The following is a 20,139-nucleotide window of genomic DNA, read 5'->3' on the forward strand; positions in this document are numbered from 1 at the left end:
TGCATAGACTTTTGGGAGCTCCATTCTTCATGTTTCCTAGTCAGGACTGCTGCTGAGACAATCTCCGCATGCTCCAGATTGTCTCAGCAGCCTCAGCAGCAGTCCAGACTAGTGTGCATGTGCGAAAGTCCGCGATTTTTAAATTTTTTTTTATTTTTTTATTTCTTTATTTTTTCTTTATTTTATAGTTGAGGGGGCTGCAGTCCGGCAGTCCAATAGCACGGGCCGCCCCTGATGTCTAGGCAATTCAAATCCTGTATCCCAGCTCAAAAGAGTCACTTGCTTACAGTTATTTACTCACCCAATATTTCCAACAGAGTACTCTGAAGAGAATTTTTAAAATCTGTCATCTCATTACACTCCCAAAACATATGTTCCCAGTTAACTCTTTCTTCTCCATCACACCTTGAACATTTGCTGTCTACCTGGGGAAAAAGTCTTTGAAGTCTGCTTGGGGTATAAAAATATCTATCCAAACAGTTATAAGAAAAGATCCTAAACTTTCTGGACTTTACTGCATTCTTGGGAGCCATGCATATGTCTCCCCATTGTTTTCTTGTAAATTGCTTTTCAAGTCTCTCTTCCCGATCCTCTCTACTATCTTCTGCATGATTCTTATAGTTATCATGCAATATTTTATATGTCCTACTAATTATACATTTTCTAACAGCTGCATATGTTATAGATTCAAATAAAAACTCTACCAAAGCAGGTTTTTCACTTAAAATTCCCCCGTCCCATTCTCTTTGCCTGTACTCTTAGATCAAACAAAGGCAGTCTAAAAAGCAAATAACAAAGGTGAAAGAGGACACCCCTGCCTGGTTCCTCTGTTCGAACACAGCTTATCTCTGAGAAATCCTTCACTTTAATTCTTGCCTCAGATCCTTCACATATTCTTCTAATTAACATTGTTATTATATCAAGGAATGCAAATATTTCCAATGCCCTACTCATAAAATCCCAGCTTACTCTGTCAAATGCTTTCTCTGCATCAAGACCCACAAACAACAGAGGTATCTTCTTAAATTATGTTACCCTTTGTATTATCATTGTCCTATTAATGTTGTCAAACATTTGCCTTCTCTTTAAAAAAGAAAAAGCACACTGATCCATATCTACCAATACTGGCAATACCTTTGCCATTCTCTTAGGTATTAACATTGAAATGGGTCTATATGAAGCTGGGTCTGAAGGGTCTTTGCTATCTTTGGGTAACACAGCCACTATGGCTTTCTTCCAAGATGTTGATTATTCACCTCCTTTTAAAACACTATTAAAGAAAATCTTCCATATTTTTATCACTTTCTTCCCTCCTAATTTCCAAATTTCCACAGGAAAAACATCTGTTCCTGGAATATTTTCTGAAGATTGATTATATATCACTGATTTTATCCCATCACCTCCTATCCTATTATTTAACTGCTAGTTGTTGAGACTTATCTACTACTGACCTCGGCATAATTAAGTACTCCATAAATATTTCCTTTTGTACTTATTCTTTATCTACATTTCTCTGCTTTATACAAATTTTCATACAATTTCTGGAATATCTATAAAACTTTCAGATGATCTCTACTTATTTTTCTTGTTATAGGTTTCCTGTGTTTGGTGACAATCCTTTCAATATTTTGCTTCTTAAGTTGTTCTGCTAAAAGTTTTTGTACTCTGGAGTTATCAAAAATAGTTGCTTAACTGCAATCTTTCTGACCTCATACATATTATCCAGATACTCCTTTATTTTCTGTTTGGCACTATGCAGACATGTGTGATATTCCTAGTATTTTGTAACATTTCAAACTTTGTCAGTCTCTCTAAATAATTATTGTTACTTCTTAACCATATCTCTTTCTCCTTTATTTTGACCTGATTTTTTAAAATCCATTTTCTTTTCATCCTGGTCACTAGCTATAACTTCTGGAGATATTTATATTTTCCCTAATAACTCTTGAATAATTACCCATTCTTTAAAATTCTCTCTTTTTAATAGGTAGGTAGGAAAGTGCCAGTGTCTTATTTTTAGTTCATTTGCATTTTTATCTAAGTTTTTATTGGTGCATAATTAGAAATAGTTACGGATGTGTGTTGAAGCTTTCAATTAAATGCACGTTACTAGGAAATATAATTTCTAGATTAGCCCAATTATTGCACCTTGGGGAATAATATGTAAATTCTGTCCAAGTTCCTAGTACTGAATTCACATATTCAATACCAAATATTTTTATAAATTTAAATTTATTTATTTATTGACATTTGTTAACCGGGTTAGTCCAGCTGAGCCAGGGGCCCATTTTCAGTGGAGACCCAAGGGGAAAAGCTCCAGAAATAATACAAGCGAGCATGATATTTACAAAATATTAAAGTAGGATCACAGAAATATAGTACAAGTCAAACGTGTGCACAGCAGTACAATGCATAGGTAAAATAACAGTTAACAAGTACAGTTTCCAAAATTTGAGAACAACAGTGTATAGCATAAGCCAAATAACAATTCCAAGGTTTAGAGCATATTACACAAAGGAGTGCAGTATGAATACAATTTGCTACAGCAAGTAGAAGGAGGAAAAAGAGTTGATAGGGAAAAGCAGAAAGATGAGAAGAGGGGAGACTAGTTCAAGTGGGGGTTAAATCTACCCTTTTTTGTTATATTGTCTCTTCTATTTCCCCTGATCCCTCTTCACTATTGCAAATCAAATTCCATTTCCCACCTATAAATAATATTCCCTGCTGAAAGCTGATTATTTCTCCCAAAAGTTTCTTAAGCTCCTTAATAACAGTTTTAGGTGGAATATAAATACATGCCAAAGTAATCCTCCTCCCTTACCAATAACCCCTTAATACAACACAATTTACCACTTTTCATATTTTTTCATCCTCTATCATTATTGGGGCCCCTCTAGCAATTAGAATAATTACTTCCCTTTTCCTCTCTCCCTGATATTATACTGAATATCTCCTCTGAAATCCTCTTTGTAAAATTCACAAACTCATTTCTTTCCTAATGTGTCTTCTGCAGCACTATTATTTGTACTCTGCATTTCTTAATATAATTTAATACTCTTTCCTTTCTATCCATATCTGTAAGGCTACTCATGTTCCAGAATAAAATGGGCAGCACAGCCATCATGATAAAACATTACTGTTCCCACCTATTATACACAACAGTTTTTCCTGAATGTGTATTTCCAGCTTTTGTGTTACATGCATATACTAATCTAATCTTTTGTATAGCTGTTTCTTCTCATCTGCATCAGAACCTATGTAACCTTTTCAAGACTTTTTGTTTTAATGAAAACCCTCAAACATAAAACTAAATACAAAACACCCCTATGCCCTATTAACTTGGAACACACACACAAAACTATGTACATCTTCAAAAGATGAAGTTTAACCTTCTCCCCAAAGGGAGCAATTGTTTGAAAGTGATGGCTGTACCTACAGGCATTATCTAACCTAAAACTAACGTTAACCATGCTAAACAGCATGATACAGCCTGTGCTCCCACTTACACTGATTGCTGTTTGTTTTCTCATCTCTCTTCCCCTCCTTGATATGAAAAACAGTTCATATCCTTTCACAGAACATTAACTTTTAGCCCTAAGGAAAACTGAATTGGCTATATATAAATAGAACTAAACTGCACATTGTTCTATTAACTGCATTAAAGTATTAAGGCTGCTAGGGAGGTTGTCACCTCTTATTCACTTCCCACAATTTCAAACGTAATTTCTTCACTGAACTGCTTGCCATTGTACTTTTAAATTTTGCAATTTCCTCAGCAAAGAATACTCAGAATTCTCAATAACTGCTTGTACCTGCATATAGCTTGTCCCAATGGAAATGTACTCAGTAACAAGTCTTTGCAAATTTCTCTCAGAAAAGAAAGCACAGCTACACTTGGATGGAGACATGTAGACTCCACTGAACATTTGCCAGTGGACAATAAACAAGCTAATATATTTGCAGCTGTAAGAAGCTTAGCATTTTCATGGATTTTATTGGCTTGTCTAATTTTTAAAGCATACATGCTTACAAAAATGCCTGTTTACAGCTTAAGTGAAAGGCAGTAATCTAGATATTCACCTCTGTAAAATAAAGAGAAATTATCCTAATTTTTTATATACTATAATGAGTGACTTTTAGACCCCACCCTCATCCCAGCAGTCCAAAATCACAGTATATGAATATTAAACTTGTTTTTGTACAGCCTTTTTTCTCTTTTTTTTAAAACCTGTATTTCTTACAACTAAAAAGTACTTTGTTTATGTTAATATATTTAACACATACAACAGTCACTAAAAATACTTCTCTCACATTTAATAACCCCTGGCTACACAATACTGTTTTACTGTATATAACATGCAGTTTATATCATGAAATGTTTTATGCAAATACTAATAAGGACAAACTTGTTTTACTTAACAGTTAGTTTTGGTTTTCCCCCTTTTAGTGCCCTTCTAAACATTAATGACATAAAATCAGGTATGCGCTTTACAGTCCATCCACATGTTTTACAAAGGCAACAGAAGTCTGTGTCAAAAAATTACTTTGATCTTCCAGGAAAAAACACTTTGAAGACAGCTGGATTCAGCAGCTTGAATCTCATACCTCTCTCTTGACATTTCCCTAACTGCTGGGATAAATTGACTTCTCTTCTGCCTGCTGTGCGGTGAATAATCATTTTCTACAAATACTCTGCTGTCTCCATGATTTAATACTTTGCTCTTCTGCCATAATTTTCTCAGGTTCAACTCTTTCTGCTGGTATGATTGCATCTTTACCTTGGTTGATTTCTCATGGCCAGGTTTGGATCATACACTCATTGTGCCCTTTCCATTAACAAATTCAGCTGTGGTACACCAGTCAAGTTGCTTATTTGTACTTTCATTAAATTAATATAGTCTGTTGCTACCAGTTTCTCTGGTTCAGCAGAAAATCTTAGGTTTTCTCTTTGCTCTCTGTCTTCTAATGCTATTTTTAAACTGTTCTTCTTGAGAAACCTCATATTTAGCCAGTTTTTTTCTTCATGTCAGCATCTGATTTTTGCAGTTTTATCAATTCATACTAGTGGCTAGTTAAAGCTTCTTCTATCATTTCCAGTCTTTTGTTGTTTAGATTGATACATTCCTTGAATCACATCTGAGTACATTTGATTAATTTTTTTTCTCTAAATTACTGGAAGCTATCTCTTGAACCAAAACTGAAGCTTGAACTGCTTTTTGCTGAACAGCTGCAGGATCCTTTCCAGACTTTTTTTTTTCACTTTTTCTGGGTGATTTTCTTTCAGGCTTTCCAATTTTCTTCTTTGCTGGTATCCAGGCAGTGTATTTACTAGCCAACAGGTTCTGTTTTCACACTGGGAGGGTTGAAGTTATGCTGTTGATCAGCGTGCAGCCATCTTCTTCCTGCTTTCTTTTTTGAGCCTTCATGCCACTGCTTTTTGAAATTCTGTTTGCTTGTACCTTGCTAAGATTGTTTGCTCTGTTTCCTATGAAATTATCCTAAATTGGAGGAAAAGGTCCTATTAAAATTTGAGAAGTGTTAAAAAAATCTGTGTGGCCCCCTGAATTAACTTCTCTTTTTTATCAATCCGTTTAAGGACCTCAGAAGAAGAGGGGCCAAACAATACCTATATATCTAGGGGAGAATTTAAGATTTCAGCTTTGATCTCCTCTGGTAAATTTTGAGAACATAACCAAGCAAATGTTTTCATTACCAGTTCATTAGTAGCAGCTGCTCTAGATACAGCAACAGCAGAGTTATAACAACGAATCAAAGAGTATTTGATATTAAAGAATTCAGAGATGCTTTAATCTCTGAAGAATGGAGGTTAGCATTTAACTTTCTCACATTTTCAAAAGAAGTAAGCAGATATTTTCAACACACAAGCCTGACAATTCAAAATTCTGAAGGCTAAAGAAGAAGAACATACTTTCTTCCTAAATCTATCAAAAACTTTCCCATCTTTGTCAGAAGAGATGGGGTTAGCATTCACAAAGTGTTTGGCAACAGATGGTTTTGCAAAAGAAATACTGCAAGATCTGATTTGGTATTAGAAAATAGATATGTGTTGGTCTGTGGGAACTTTTGTAAACTCTATCAGACTTTTTAGAGGCAGGAGGTCAACTTTCATGCATGTTGCAGGCTGTCAAGAAAACATCTTCTAATACTCTGTAGAACAGCTGCAGATTGAGGAAAATCTAACTCTAATAAGTCATGCTACTTTTGCTGGGACACTGGAATTTCACTTTATTCCCACTGAAAACAAATCTTTCATTCTGGCTATAGTTTCAGAAAAAAGATTGTCTTCAAAAGGGAGGATCTAAAGGAATACTTTCTTCAGAATCAGATTCCCCTTCTTGTGGTGTAGGCAGTAGAGACCTACAATCACAGTATAATTCCTACCCTTCTGATTGGAAATTAGTATTTAAAAGAGTGGAAAATATTTATTTTACAACACAGTTAGGAATCAAAATTTAAAGACTTAAAGGCTTGAAATAAATGCTTCCCAAAACCTGGTCAGTCTTCCCTGTCCATCCTATGTGAAACAAAGAACACATGTAAAACTTTCTGTTTTCTTTTTCTATGAGACCCCATAGAAAAAGACCAACCCAAAGATCGTGATCTTCCCAATGAATCAGGCACATTAGGTCAGCTTCATTGTAAAGCACTGTCCACTCCCTCCTCCGAGACAGACACAAGTGGTTCTTCCTTAACCGAAGAGAACAACCAAACAGCTGCAAAGGACATGCTTAACTTCTGGTCCTAAGTGGTTCTAGAAGAGTAATACCACTCAGATCAAGAGAAGATGATGGCCGGTCTGAGGAGCCCGATTTGGCCATGGTAGAGTTACTCATCGGTGGCTGATCTAATGAGGAAGCCAGCTTAACTGCCTGTACAATTTTCTTTTCTTGTGTATCTTGGAGGGAAGAACCAAACAACCCAAAATGTGCTCCATGTTATAGCCAAAAAAAGTGCATGATAAGCAAGTAGCTTTCAACAGTCTGTGAATCACCTGTCAGGAATTTCACAGTTTTGAGGTAAAAACTGTAGTTACACACTTCAAACCCAGACTTCCAAAGTCCGTATCTTAAGTTTTCCACAAGAATATACTACAATTTTACACAAAAAGTGATTTTAAAACAGTTTTCCCAAACATGTACATTAGACAAAAATAACTTCTGTGAAGTAATTTTTAGTGACAACCACTAAAAAAAAATTCCTAGCAGAAATACAAACTTTTCTGCAGAAAAAGTAAACTTTTCCTCAGAAATTTAGGTAAAATAGAAGGTTTTCTCTAGAAGGGTACTTATCTGTAAAGCACTTCTTAAGAACTACGTGACGCATAACTCACCCAAAGCCAGCAGGATGAGTGCACTTTGATGGCACGAAAGTTGTAGTAAACTAAGGTTTAGTGTCCTAACCACTGACTTTATATGGCTCTTCTCAAGCACTTCAGCAGTTTGGGCACCTTGCAGGTGTCTTAAAGATATGGATGCTGTCCAGCTGTCATACTTTTGGCAGGTTATCGCCCACATATCTTACGTTACTGTAACAGTGATCTAATGATGAACGTCTAATAAGTTTGCAAAATAAACAGAAGACATCAACTTATGAAAAAACAATATGAAAGAGAGGTATATGAAGAATTAAAATGGATGATATAGCTCATTATGTGCAACTGCTGAAAGGTATGCCTGTTAGAGCTTTAGTCAGCTTCAAGAAAATATGTATAAAGCAAAGCTGAAAGGGTATATTCAGTGGCAAAAAAGAAAAGAAATAATGGGATGCAAAAGGAAGAATCAAAGGATGAAATAAAACTTAAAAAGAATACCTCCTGAGTGGCTCCTGTTTCAGCTGTTTTGGGAATGGCTCACAGAACAGATTATGGACATACTGGAATGACTATCCTGGGAATTCATTAAAATGCGATTCCAAAATGTGCTAGGAGTGATGAGGTAAGACACTGTTATTGGCTAATTTGTATGTTTCTTGAATCACAGTAACTAAAGCAAGTAAAGTGCTACTCATGTAAGCAGTGGCATCCCCCCTTCACTCTTTCACACACCCAAGTACATAATACATGCACACACACACCACAGTCCCTGTACCTGTCCCTAGCCTATTTATCCTCCCAAGGTCCCCCCACCCCTGTAATGGCACATATGTATTAGGCCATAGTGATTTAGTGCAGCTCCCCTCCAATCCCCATTATGATGTTAGTGTCATTACTGCTCTTTAGAGACTCATCCCTTGTGCCTAGTGTATGTCCCCACTCCAACCTCCTTATGACGTCTGTATCATTACGGCACTACACTTTAATTACACTTTATCCCTCCTGTTCAGTGGTACCTCCCACCCCCCTCTGATCCCTGTAGTAATGTTGGTGTCATCACAGAACTTAAAGTATTCCCTGGAGTCCAGTAGTTCCCCTAACTCATGATCCACATTTTGCTGCTGAGGCTGTTACAGCACTTTAAAAGTATGTCCTCATGTCCATTGTTCCCCATACTATGTTTGTATTCAGCAGTTAAACATAGACTTTTGGGCATCTTCACCACAGTGACATGGTGGGGATAGCCATGCTGATCTACACATCCGAGTGCTTTCTTGAATCACTCGCCATGTAGATGCCTTCCTGGCGGCAGTTCTGGGTGATAGAGATAGAGAGAGAGCGAGAGAGAGAGAGAGAGAGAGAGAGAGGGAGAGCGAGAGCATATGCCTAATTAGTATATGCCTTTTCCCATTGGAATAACTCATTACTATTCAATATGACTGCTGGGCCAGTTCTTTACGTTCCTGTAAGTCTTTGTGTTGGAGGAACATGTAAGGGCGCTTGCTAACTCTGAGAAAGACACCTTGATGCATACACCTCCATGTACTCTAAATTTCTTGGATGGTCTAAGGATATTTGGAGATCCCTCAGGATGAGCTGGAATCTGTGGCTGGGGAAAGGGAAATGTGGTCTGCCCTATTTACCCTTCTTCAATTGTGACCCTCACTAGCAAACCAGAAGGAAGCCAAACTGAAGTATCTACTTTTATATTCTTATGTAAATATAGCATACAACACTGTCAGAGTCTAAAGCTTTATATATATATATATATATATATATATATATATATATATATATATATATATATATATTGGCAACTATATCATTGCAAGCTTGGCAATATTTTGTCACCAAATTATAGTGTGTCAAGGTAGTGCAAACAGAAATGAAACGTATGACTTCACAGCAATTCATATAGTGGTGGCAAAGTAATAATAATAATAATAATAATAACAACAATCAGGCAGCTACTTATGTGCTAAATTACTGCTAGCTATGTGAAAATACTCTCATTATTCAGAAATAATTAATCCTGGGTTTCGGTACTTTCTTTCCAATTTCTTCATGCAGATTGCACATGTTTTAGTAACAGATGCTTGCTTCAAGAACATGGCAGATAATTTTTTTTTCCCTTTTGTTTTTTTCCAGTTGTACTATTATTACTGGTCATTCTGGCAGCAATAACAAATTCCCCCAATGAACTGAGAATCTTTGGCAATTCTATAAGCAAGTCCTGTGAAAACCTGAAATTTAATATTGAATGTAGTTCAGTAACATTACATGCCACACCTAGCTCCCATCATAATGTAATAGTTCAACAAGAAAAAAATTATTTTTGTGCAGCAACAAATGAATTATTTAAAAAGAAACATATCTTCTCTGTCTTCAACTATTATGAAATCTTCATATTCACATCTTACACGTGTCAGTGATGTGTTCGCTTAGCACTTTATTTGTCCTTCCTATACTTAAATAGTACAATTTTAACTCTTAGCAGTTTAGTTGTTTTGTATACTTTACTTATGTGTTTACTTGCATGCAGTTTATTCCATGGAATTTATTTTGGGTATAACAAGGGAAATGTGATCCACAAAGTGGTGTCAGAACTGTGTTCCTTTGCTTGTATGCTTTGTACAAGTGGAGAAGACAGCACACATTCATTAGACATTTGTACATCAGACATGTAATTCAGTAAGCAATACTGGCTTCTTCAGATAGCCACTTCAGGGAGTTATACAATAAGCAGTAAGTATATCTGGGGCAAAAACAAGGCTCAGGTTTAGTTAGCTGCTTGTCTACCAAGCAACCATACCTCTTAACCTGTAAGTGCAAGAAATCTGGACAAAGTCAAAAATAACAAGGGGACAAAGCCCCCAAAATATGGACACTTTTTAATATTTTTTCTTATTAGCTTAGAAAGTTGATAAACTAAAAGGTTTTGCATTCACATGCATTTTCTCAAGGATATTAAGTCTGAAACTCAAATGTCTGTTATTATTTAGCGACATTAATCCTTGATAATTTGCCAAAAAAAACACATATTTTATGAGACAGACCAAAAATGAGATGCGAAAATCTGAACAGTTTAGAGGTATGCAAGCAACATTACAAACATGAATTATAAAACAACACATACAGATAAAATATAAAAGAAAGTAATGTATACAGACAAACACGGGACAAAACTGAGATAAAAAGACAGGGCAACACAAACAATAAAAAGGACTATTTAATAAATTTAGATCAATGACATGATTACAGAAATGGTAACAAAGGGTATAATGGATCAGCCTACACTGTATATTAACTCAAATAAATGTGTTTATAGTGCTCTCTTAAAACTTGGCAAACAGAGTCAGTGCAGTATGTATCCACTAAGGGAGAAAATTTCAGAGGTAGGGGGTCTGAGAGCAAAGAATCTGGATTCCACAAGCCTCAAAGTGGGTCCTAGGAACCTCCAAGTGTCCCAGAGTGTAGGAATGAAGGGGCCTAGCTGGATAATATGGGTCCAAAAACTCATTGAGCTATTAGGGACCCAAGTCATGCAGGATGATGTACTGAATGTGCAGTACTGAAGATGGCGGCGCCTTGTATGGCTGCGGCCTCTCCGGCTCCAGTTGTGCACTTCATGTTTTTGTCTGTACTTACTTGTACTGTTGATCTGTAAGTCTTCTTGCCTGGTCGGTCTTTGTCTAGTGTCCAGTTGGTCTGTACTCAAGATATCCAAGATCTATATCATGTTATTGTAAAATAAAAAATGTCAAACGGCACAACAGTGAAAGTACCGAAATGTCGAGGGTCTGTTTTTGAGATCGCAGTACAGTGAAGATTGGGATATTTGCCCTTTCCTCACTGTAGTGTGATCTCGGAGTTGGAATATATATTTAGCGAGGGGTGTGGGGGGCAATACCAAATTCGAGTTTTGGCATTTTCGCTCTTGTGAGCATTCGACATTCTGCGTCTGCGATGTTATGATACAGACGCGATATCCCTGGTGTTCCTAATGTAAATTTTTCTGCTTTTTTTGTTGAACTGAGACTTTGAAGTAGGGCCTTCAGTGGGGAGTTGGCCGGATGTAGATTCGGAAGCATAGGCCGAAACCTGCCTCCGATGCAATAATTTTGGATGTACTTTGTTTTTCTAAGGTTGGCAAGATCCAGAATTTTTTTTTGTGTATGGAGGATGATGTCGAAGACAGAGCTGGTGAAGGTAAATGAAGTGTTGGTGAAGACTTAGGAGAGGATTGTGGCCATTTCAAGTCTACAAGTGACAGTGGTCGGGAGAACTGCAGGGTTGGAGGTACAGAGTTAATTAAGGATTTTGAATGCGGTGGTTTGTAACTAATATGCCTTCGGCTGGACCGAGGATTTCGGATACTTCTGATGCTGGACAGTGATGCGGTGGTTAAACTTCTCTGTGCTTGTGGCTGGTCTGGGACTTGGTATAACTGTTGCTGTTGTGGAATTTGTGCAGTTGAAGCTTCTGTGCCACATTACTGTTGTATTATGTGTATCGGTTTTTGTGTTTCTATGTTAGTGTTAATGTTTTGTGTTTTATGTTGAGCCTGGAGGAACAAAATTTTGTTCAGCTATGCACTTGTGTGTGTGGTTGAATGACAATAAAAGTATTTTTGACTTTTGACTTTGACTTTTGTGATGTAAACAAGAAACAAGTCTTTGAAAGTAATATGGGATCAAACAGGCAGCCAGTGGAGATTCTGCAGTATAGGAAAAATATGGTAATGAGGCATACCAGTAAGTAAATGTGGCATATACTTCTGAAACTGCTGTAAATTATCAAGTTCATTATCTGGAGGTCCCAGATACAGGGAATTGCAGTGATTAAGCCATTAATATCAGCGCCTAAATAACCTCTGACAGGTCCTCTGGGGAAAGGAGATTCCTGGAGCAAGACATATTTTGAAGATGGAAGTCCACCTTCTCTTTCTTCTTCCTTACTCTGCCATTCCTTTAAGCCTCTTGCACCAGCACAAGACTGCAATTTTACAATTATTGCTGATTTTATTATTTGAAACTAGTTAAGGATCATTAGGTACAAATGCCATTTTTGGAAGCAACCTAGAACTATACTAAATTAATAAACATACATTAGACAGTTTGCTTTTTGAGAAGCATAACAGAATAGTGGTTAGCACTTTGGCTTCACAGTACTTGGTTCTCTGGTTTGATTTTTTGCCAGGATGCCTTTTCTGTGGAGTTTGCATATTTTCCCCCTATTTATTTATTTCTACAAGGGTCTCTAGTTTTCTCTCATACTTCAAATGAATGTTGGTAAGTTGTTCAGCACTGCTAAACTGTTCCTAGGTATCTGCATATGAGTATGTGCAAATCTGTGTCCTGTGAAGGAGTGGTGGCCCAACCAAAGCTTGCAGGATGAGTGATAGCCTCCAATGACACTGAACTGGATAAATGCTAGTCTAGAAAATGAGTAGATGGATTTTGGGAAGCAACCTAATTACTTTTGTTAACTAGGTTAGTTTCCCTGAGCCAAAGGTTCTTTGAAAGAAGTGATAAACTCCTCAATAAAAATTTAGGAACAGTTTGGGAGTACATTGTAAAAGTAATTTAAGTATTCCACCTTTGGAGGTAAACTGAAGTACACCAAGAAAATCTACACAGACACATATATGTGGACTCTACTGGGACTGTATCTGGGTCAGATCCAAACCCTTGTTGCCGATTAGCTGTAGGGGGCAATAACCACTGCATTGTTATTTGCTCAATAATAAGTTGTAATCATACTGCAAAATTAACTTTCAGAACTTCCCTTAGGCAGAATGTTATTTGCTACAAAGTTTCCACTTACCTTATTACACCATTGGAATGGTAGCATGTTGCATGGCCATTTGTTTGGAAAACTGCTTGTATCTTGGGACATGTATCTTGATCCTCCAGAATGATAAATGTACACAAAGTAGGAAGTGAAGATATAATTGCTATGGCAAGATTACCTGAAAAATAGCTAGATTGTAGTTAAGGATATAAACATAGTCCAAGTGCTTGAAAAGCCCAACTCCAGGTACACATTGCTATGCTATGCTATTGTAAGCACTAAATTAATAAAATGCAGCATACCATTATTAAACAAAATGTAAGTGGCATGTGGAAAAGCAAAAATAGTCTAAGATGTCCACCTCAGATGTGTAAATAAATGAAACAAAAAAGTACTGAGAGATCAGATCTAACACACACAACAAATATTTTAAAAGCATAAACTAATAAATAAATATGACTGTACTATATACTTACTTATTTCTCATAATTCTAAGGGGTTCCAGAAATGTTGTGGTATCACTGGTTGCCAGAAGTCTGTAACCATTATGTTAATGTATAATTAATACATTTACAGAGTCTAATGACTGGAATCCTTGAGCAACACAAATACAGTCATAGCTAGGTCAGCTGGTACCCTGAGCATCCCCAAACTGGCATACCCCCAACCTAAAATTGAGAATCCAGAAAAAAATCTATCTATCTATCTATCTATATCTATATATATATCTATATATCTGTATATATATATATATATATATATATATATATATATATATATATATATTTTTTTTTTTTTTCACATTCTTTGAATTTTTGCAAGCAGCCTAAGTCTAAGGACTCCAAGCACCCGAATACAGAATCTGCACAAATCAGCAAGCCATCTAAATAAGGAAACATGCAAATGCCTAGGGATCTACAATAGGCAAACATTGGTACCAGACACTTTGTAAACAATTGAGGTGCATTAGATAGCCCAAAGGATAATGCAGAAAACTGATAACATAAACCAGATACAGCAAATCTCAAAAATTTCCTGAAATTGGGAGCAGCAGGTATATGATGATAAGCTTCCTTGAAATCTACAGTAACCATGAAACAGTGGTCTGGAAGCCAAGCTAGGACCTGTAAGGTAAGCATTTTGAATTTCAGAACTTATACAATGATGTTAACAAAGAATAAACATAGGAAGAGACTTCAGGAGTGCTCCTTTTTTGGTATCAAAAAGATTCTGGTGTAAAATCATCTGCCTTTGTTTATTTCAGGAACTGATTCTATGACCCCTGATTCTACCATGTGATGGGGCACTGGGGGAAACAGGTCTGTCTGGTCTGGTGGGTGTGGGGGAATTCCTATGAAAGGGGGAAGAGTTTCTGTCCATTGCCAAGTGTATCCTCTCTGAATTATTTTCAGAACCCATTTGTCTGTCACTACTTGAAGCCAGGCTGCATGGTCGAAACAAAGAGCCTGGGTTAAGGAGGAAGAGAAGGAAAGTCAGGAGGGGGTGCTCTTTGACTCACTACAGTCATTCCTTTGTAGGGTTTTGATACTTTTTTGGAAAGGAATCCCTCTGGTTTGGTACTCAATAATTATCTTCTTGCTATTCCCTTTTAGATCCCTGACTTTTGTTTGGATGGGATTTTGTTTGTTCCACCCCTTGAAGAAAGACACCTTGTTTGGGGAGAATTTGGGTACAAGAAATATCCTAAATACCCCATGCATTAATTTGCCTCTGCCATCCCACTGTTTGAGAATCTGTATAACAGAGGGCCCAAACAACCAATTCACAACTTAAAGGTGCATCCAAAATTTTTGCTTTTAAATCATCCGAAGAGTTCTGATTATGCAACCAAGAATAGCTTCTTAATACAACAGAAGAAACAGCTTTTCTCAAGACTGCATCTGCGTATTAGACCTCACATCTCAAAGCATGTTTCAAAACTGGAGTGAAATTAAGAAACAATTTCATTCATACAAGAATTTTCTTTGCAGGTAAGGATGCAGCAAAATCATCCAAATTGTATACACACACACACACACACACACTGTAAAATAAATTAAAGCTCAAGAATATCAGTACGAAAACTAAAATTAGGAGGAAGAAGGTATGCGTTATGTCGTGTTGTTTGTTCACTCAGAACTGTGTACACTTAGTGTAGTCTTTATTGAATCTGGTCCATAGTAAATAATGTATTAAAGCTGAAATATTTTCCTGTCAAAATGAAATTAAAGCAGATCAACAACAGGAAAGACTGGCATGATTAATTCACAGTCCTGACTGCACAAGACAGTCCGTAATGTCTAACAGCACAGATACACACTGCACTTCTGATAGAAATACTGAAAGTTATCTCAGAAACAGTGAAAACATGCATTTGTCAAAGATGAAGCCAAATAAAAAAGAAGTTATGTACTCACCATAATGTTCCATGTTTGTAGTCCATCTCGCCCTTCATTCTTACATATGGGTTCGGAGCCAATCCTCGGCTCCGACTTGGCATATTACAAAACTCAAAGTCTCTTAGTTGGCTCGTGGCTAGGTAGGTATCCCACAGTGCACTAGTACAATCCCCAGATCTTGCTTGCTGCTAACTATAGAAAGATAGAAATAAAGATATCCGGAAAGAACAACAATAATGAAAGGTCTCCACCCTACCAAGGTAACACTATCCTGTCTCCAGATCCTTCCAGGACGGGGGGTAGGTGGGGGGGGTTCGTAAGAATGAAGGGTGAGATGGACTACAAACATGGAATGTTAGGGTGAGTACATAACTTCTTTATGTTCTGTACTCCTATCTCGCCTTCATTCTTACATATGGGACAGCGTCCCTAGCACCTTATTTTTGGGTGGGTCAGGGGAATATACTCCAGAGTACCGTGGAACCAATGAAGGCTCTACCCCTTAAGGTCAGATCCAATTTGTAATGAATAATAAAGGTATGAGGGGTAGCCCAAGTTGTTGCTGCACAGATACTGTCAATTGGAACTCTGGCTTGGAAGGCAGCAGATGTAGACTGGGATCTTGTAGAATGAGCCTTAATCTCTGCCGGCAGAGTCTTTCCATTGGAGGAGTAAATGAGGGAAATACAGCTCAAAATCCAATTAGATAAGGTCACTTTAGAGACTGGCAGACCTATTCTAGACTCAGAAAATGATATGAACAATTGATCTGACTTTCTGAGTTCCTTAGTCCTGTGAAGGTAGAACTGTAACTGCCTGTGAACATCAAGTTGATGAAATTTGTATTCTGCAGTGTTGGAATGATTAGCGAAAAATACAGGTAATTCTATGGTTTGACTGCGGTGGTGGTGCTGCGGTAGTGTTGTAGCCTCACAGTCAGACGTTACTCATTCGATTCTCAGTTAGAACGTCTTCTGTGTGGTGACATGCGTGAATGGGTGTTCCTTCGTTGAAGGTTGTGCGTTAGGCCCGGCAAGCCAGCACGTAAAAATCTACTGCCAATCATTAGCGGACCGGAGTTCCGCTGTGGTGACCCCTAACCGGGAAAAGCCGAAAGATACAGGTAATTCTATGGTTTGGTTCAAATTAGTTTGAGAGCAAACTTTAGGGATAAAGGAAGGATTTGTACGAAGGGAAACTGTGTCTTTGTGGAAAATCAAATAAGGAGGCTTAATTGACAGTGCTTGTAACTCTGATACTGGTCTAGCTGATGTGATGGCTACTAGAAACAAAGTGTTCCAAGAAAGAAACTTCAATAGACACGAATGTGTGGGTTCAAAAGGTGGGGAAGTTAGTTTGGACAGAACAAAGTTTAGATCCCAAGGAGATACAGGTTCCTGAAAGGGAGGTCTCAGCAAAGTAGCGCCTTTAAGGAAGGTTTTACATAATCTGTGGGACATCAGATTAGATTCATGTTGTCCCAAATGAAAGTTAGATATCACTGCTAATTGGACCCTAATTGTGGCAGCAGCTGATCTGATGGAAAAGTTCAGACAAAAATTCTAAAACCATAGGGATGGATGCTGTGTAAGGATCTGCATTTCTTTCTTTAGCCCAGATAGAAAACTTTCCCCATTTGCTAGTGTATAACTACCTAGTGGAAAGTTTATGTGAATACGTAAGGATGCAGGTCACAGCAGGTGAAAGATCATGAAGCCTGACTAGGGATAGAAGTGGCGTAGCCACGCTGTCAAATTGAGGGTGTGGAGGCAGGGGTGAAGGGAGCCTGACATGTGTGTCAAGAGGTCTGGCACTGGGTCCCGAGTCCATGGATCGTCTAGTAGATGAGGCCCGAGAAAGGGGAACCTAATCTGGCAAGGCCAGTAAGGAGTGATGAGAATCATTTTGCTTCCCAATAACTTTGCTTTCTGAATCACTTTGGATATGAGTGGAAAGGGAGGGAATGCATAAAGGAGTCCCAGGGGCCAATCATGAACAAGTGCATCTCTCAGTGACTCCCCCGGAAGGGGGATGAGGGGGAGAAATAGCTGCTGCATTTGGCGTTGATCTGACTGGCAAAGAGATCGCAGCAAGGCTGTCTCCATTTGTGGAAGATCTGTTCCGCTATTTCCTGATTCAGAGACCACTCATGAGGCATCAAGATTGCCCTGCTGAACTTGTCGGCTATCACATTGGTTGTCCCCAGGATATGCGTTGCTACTAGAAAGTGTTGGGAAGATATTGCCCACTTCCAAACACAAACAGCATCTCTACAAAGGGGGTAAGATCTGGTTCCTCCTTCCTTGTTTAGATACCACACCCCTGACATATTGTCCGATTGGATTGCTGTCGTCCCTACAGGAAGAAAGTCGTGAAGTGCTTGCAATGCTAGAAGCACTGCTCTCATCTCTAGGACATTGATATGCAGGTAAGCCTCATAATCTTGTCATGTGCCTTGGATAGTCCTACCTAAATAATGCCCCCCCCCCATGCTATCTGTGAGGCATCCATGGTCACAGTAGCAACGGGTTGGCGAGGAAGGAATAGAGTGCCTGTTGTCAGCTGGTTGGGTTAAATCCACCAATGAAGGTTCTTTTTACAAGACTCTGTTATGAGGATATGGTGAGATAGAGGCAGTTGTTGAAAGGACCACTGGGAAGATAGAAGCCATTGGAGAATTTGCATATGCAATCTGGCTAGAGGGACTAGAGTTATGGTGGAGGCCATGGTCCCCAAGAGTTTCACAACGTCTTTGCCTTGACTTTCTGCAGAGGAAGTAGACTGAGAATTTGTTGCCTGAGGTTTTGAATTCTGTCTGCAGGTAGATGAGCTAGCATGGCGACTGTGTCTATTTCTGCACCTATAAAAGTCACAAATTGAGAGAGCGATAAGGCAGACTTTTCCCAATTTATTGTAATCCCCAGCTGGGAACAGAGCTGGATGGTCGAATCTGTGGTTTGTAGGAGTAGGTGCCTGGTGGTGGCAGTCAGGAGCCAGTTGTTCGGGTACGGAAACACTTGGAATCCTCAACGTCTCAGGTGAGCCGTCACTACTGCCATACATTTGGTGAACACCCTGGGGGCTGTGGTGAGATCAAAATGCAGAGCACGAAATTGGTAATGACTGGCTCCCAGCTGGAAGCGTAAATGACTCTTCGATGCTCTGTCCATTTTTATATGGTGGTAAGCATCTTGGAGGTCTATGGAACACATCCAATTGTCTTTCCCTAACAGAGGGAGTATAGGCTGCAGTTTCACCATCTGGAACTTGGCCTTCTTTACGGATTTGTTTAGTTTGCTGAAGTCCAAGATGGCCTGTTCATTTTGGCACTAAAAAGAATCTGGAGTAAGTTCCGAATCCTATCTGATCTGCGGGGACAGTTTGAATGACTCTCTTTGAAAGCAACTTTTGTACTTCTACAGTTGCTTGATCCCTGTGATTGGGTGGAACATCCGGGATCTTCTTAGGAATGTGGGTTGGAAGAGAAAAGGGTATGGAGTAACCTCTGGTGATTATTCTTTGTACCCATTTGTCTTGGGTGATGTTTAGCCAGGCCTCTGGATACAAAGATAGGTGACTCCCGACTGGTTCCAGAGAAGTACAGCCAGGTCCCACATCAGGAGCACTGATAGGGACGGCCTCGAAAAAAATCATGGCCACCCTGGTTTTGTGGACCCCCCGCCTCTAGGGTGACGTCTACTGTTAGCTCCTCCTCCTCTGCCTCTGAAGGAGGAATCACCGTGTGCATCCGGGAAAAATCTCTGGGACTTCTTGAACCACATCTTACCACCTCTCTGACCCTTGGGATATGGTCTAGAAGGGACAGTAAAATGTACTCCCCTGGCAGAGAGAGTTTTCCCTTCTTGTTCGCACCTGGTGGGTGTATCTTTTACCTTAGGTCCAAACAGAGAAGAACCATCAAAGGGGGCTTTGGTAAAGGTAGACTTGAAAGGCTCCACAAAATTACATAAGCGCATCCAGGACTGTCTCCTAAGGGAAACTCCTGAACTCGCTTCCCTGCTCACTCAGTTGACCACATAGGAGATCAGCCTCATGGAGGAGTTCACGATGGAATTTAAGGTGGACAACTGAGCAGTCACCTTCTCAGGAACACCTTCAGTAGATGTACCTTGAAGAGTATCTCCTAACTCCTTGAGGAGATCTCTCTGAAGCCTAGTAAAATGTGTGAGATAGTTCAGCGATCTGAGGGTAAAAGCCGCTAAAGAGAAGATACGCTTCCCGTATCTATCCATCGTTCGAGATTCCTTGTTCGGTGGATGGACAGATGAAGAAGTCTCTGCTAGCTCCTTCTTAGTGGCTGCCGCCACCACCATGGCATCTACAGGCATGCCCTTGGACAAAAACTCTTTCTCTTTTGGGGCAGAGAGAAATTTATTGGGTCTACTGGTGACTGGCTCCACGGCATCAGGAGTCTCCCACACTTTTTGACTAACCAGGTCCAAGAGTTCGTCAAAAGGTGGAGACACCCAAGAGGCTGAAGGTTGAGACCCAAAAGCCTTCAAGTACACTGACTCCTCATCAGAAGGGGTGACAGTGGGCCAGCCGCCTCTATGATTTAGGAGCTCTAAGATGTCTACAAAGGAGACATCATTA

General features: G+C 38.8%; 1 protein-coding gene across 1 annotated transcript in view; it reads right to left on the reverse strand.

Moving 5' to 3' along the window:
• ERICH6B (glutamate rich 6B) overlaps positions 1 to 20,139 on the reverse strand; it is a 701,186-nt gene that overhangs the window by 169,204 nt on the left and 511,843 nt on the right. The window contains exon 8 of the mRNA XM_044072050.1: positions 13,160 to 13,315. Within this exon, the coding sequence (XP_043927985.1) occupies positions 13,160 to 13,315 (156 nt within the window). The remainder of the gene's footprint in view (positions 1 to 13,159; positions 13,316 to 20,139) is intronic.

This window comes from Protopterus annectens, chromosome 5.part0 (assembly GCF_019279795.1).
Source record: "Protopterus annectens isolate FY-2018-M chromosome 5.part0, PAN1.0, whole genome shotgun sequence".
NCBI lineage: Eukaryota > Metazoa > Chordata > Ceratodontiformes > Protopteridae > Protopterus > Protopterus annectens.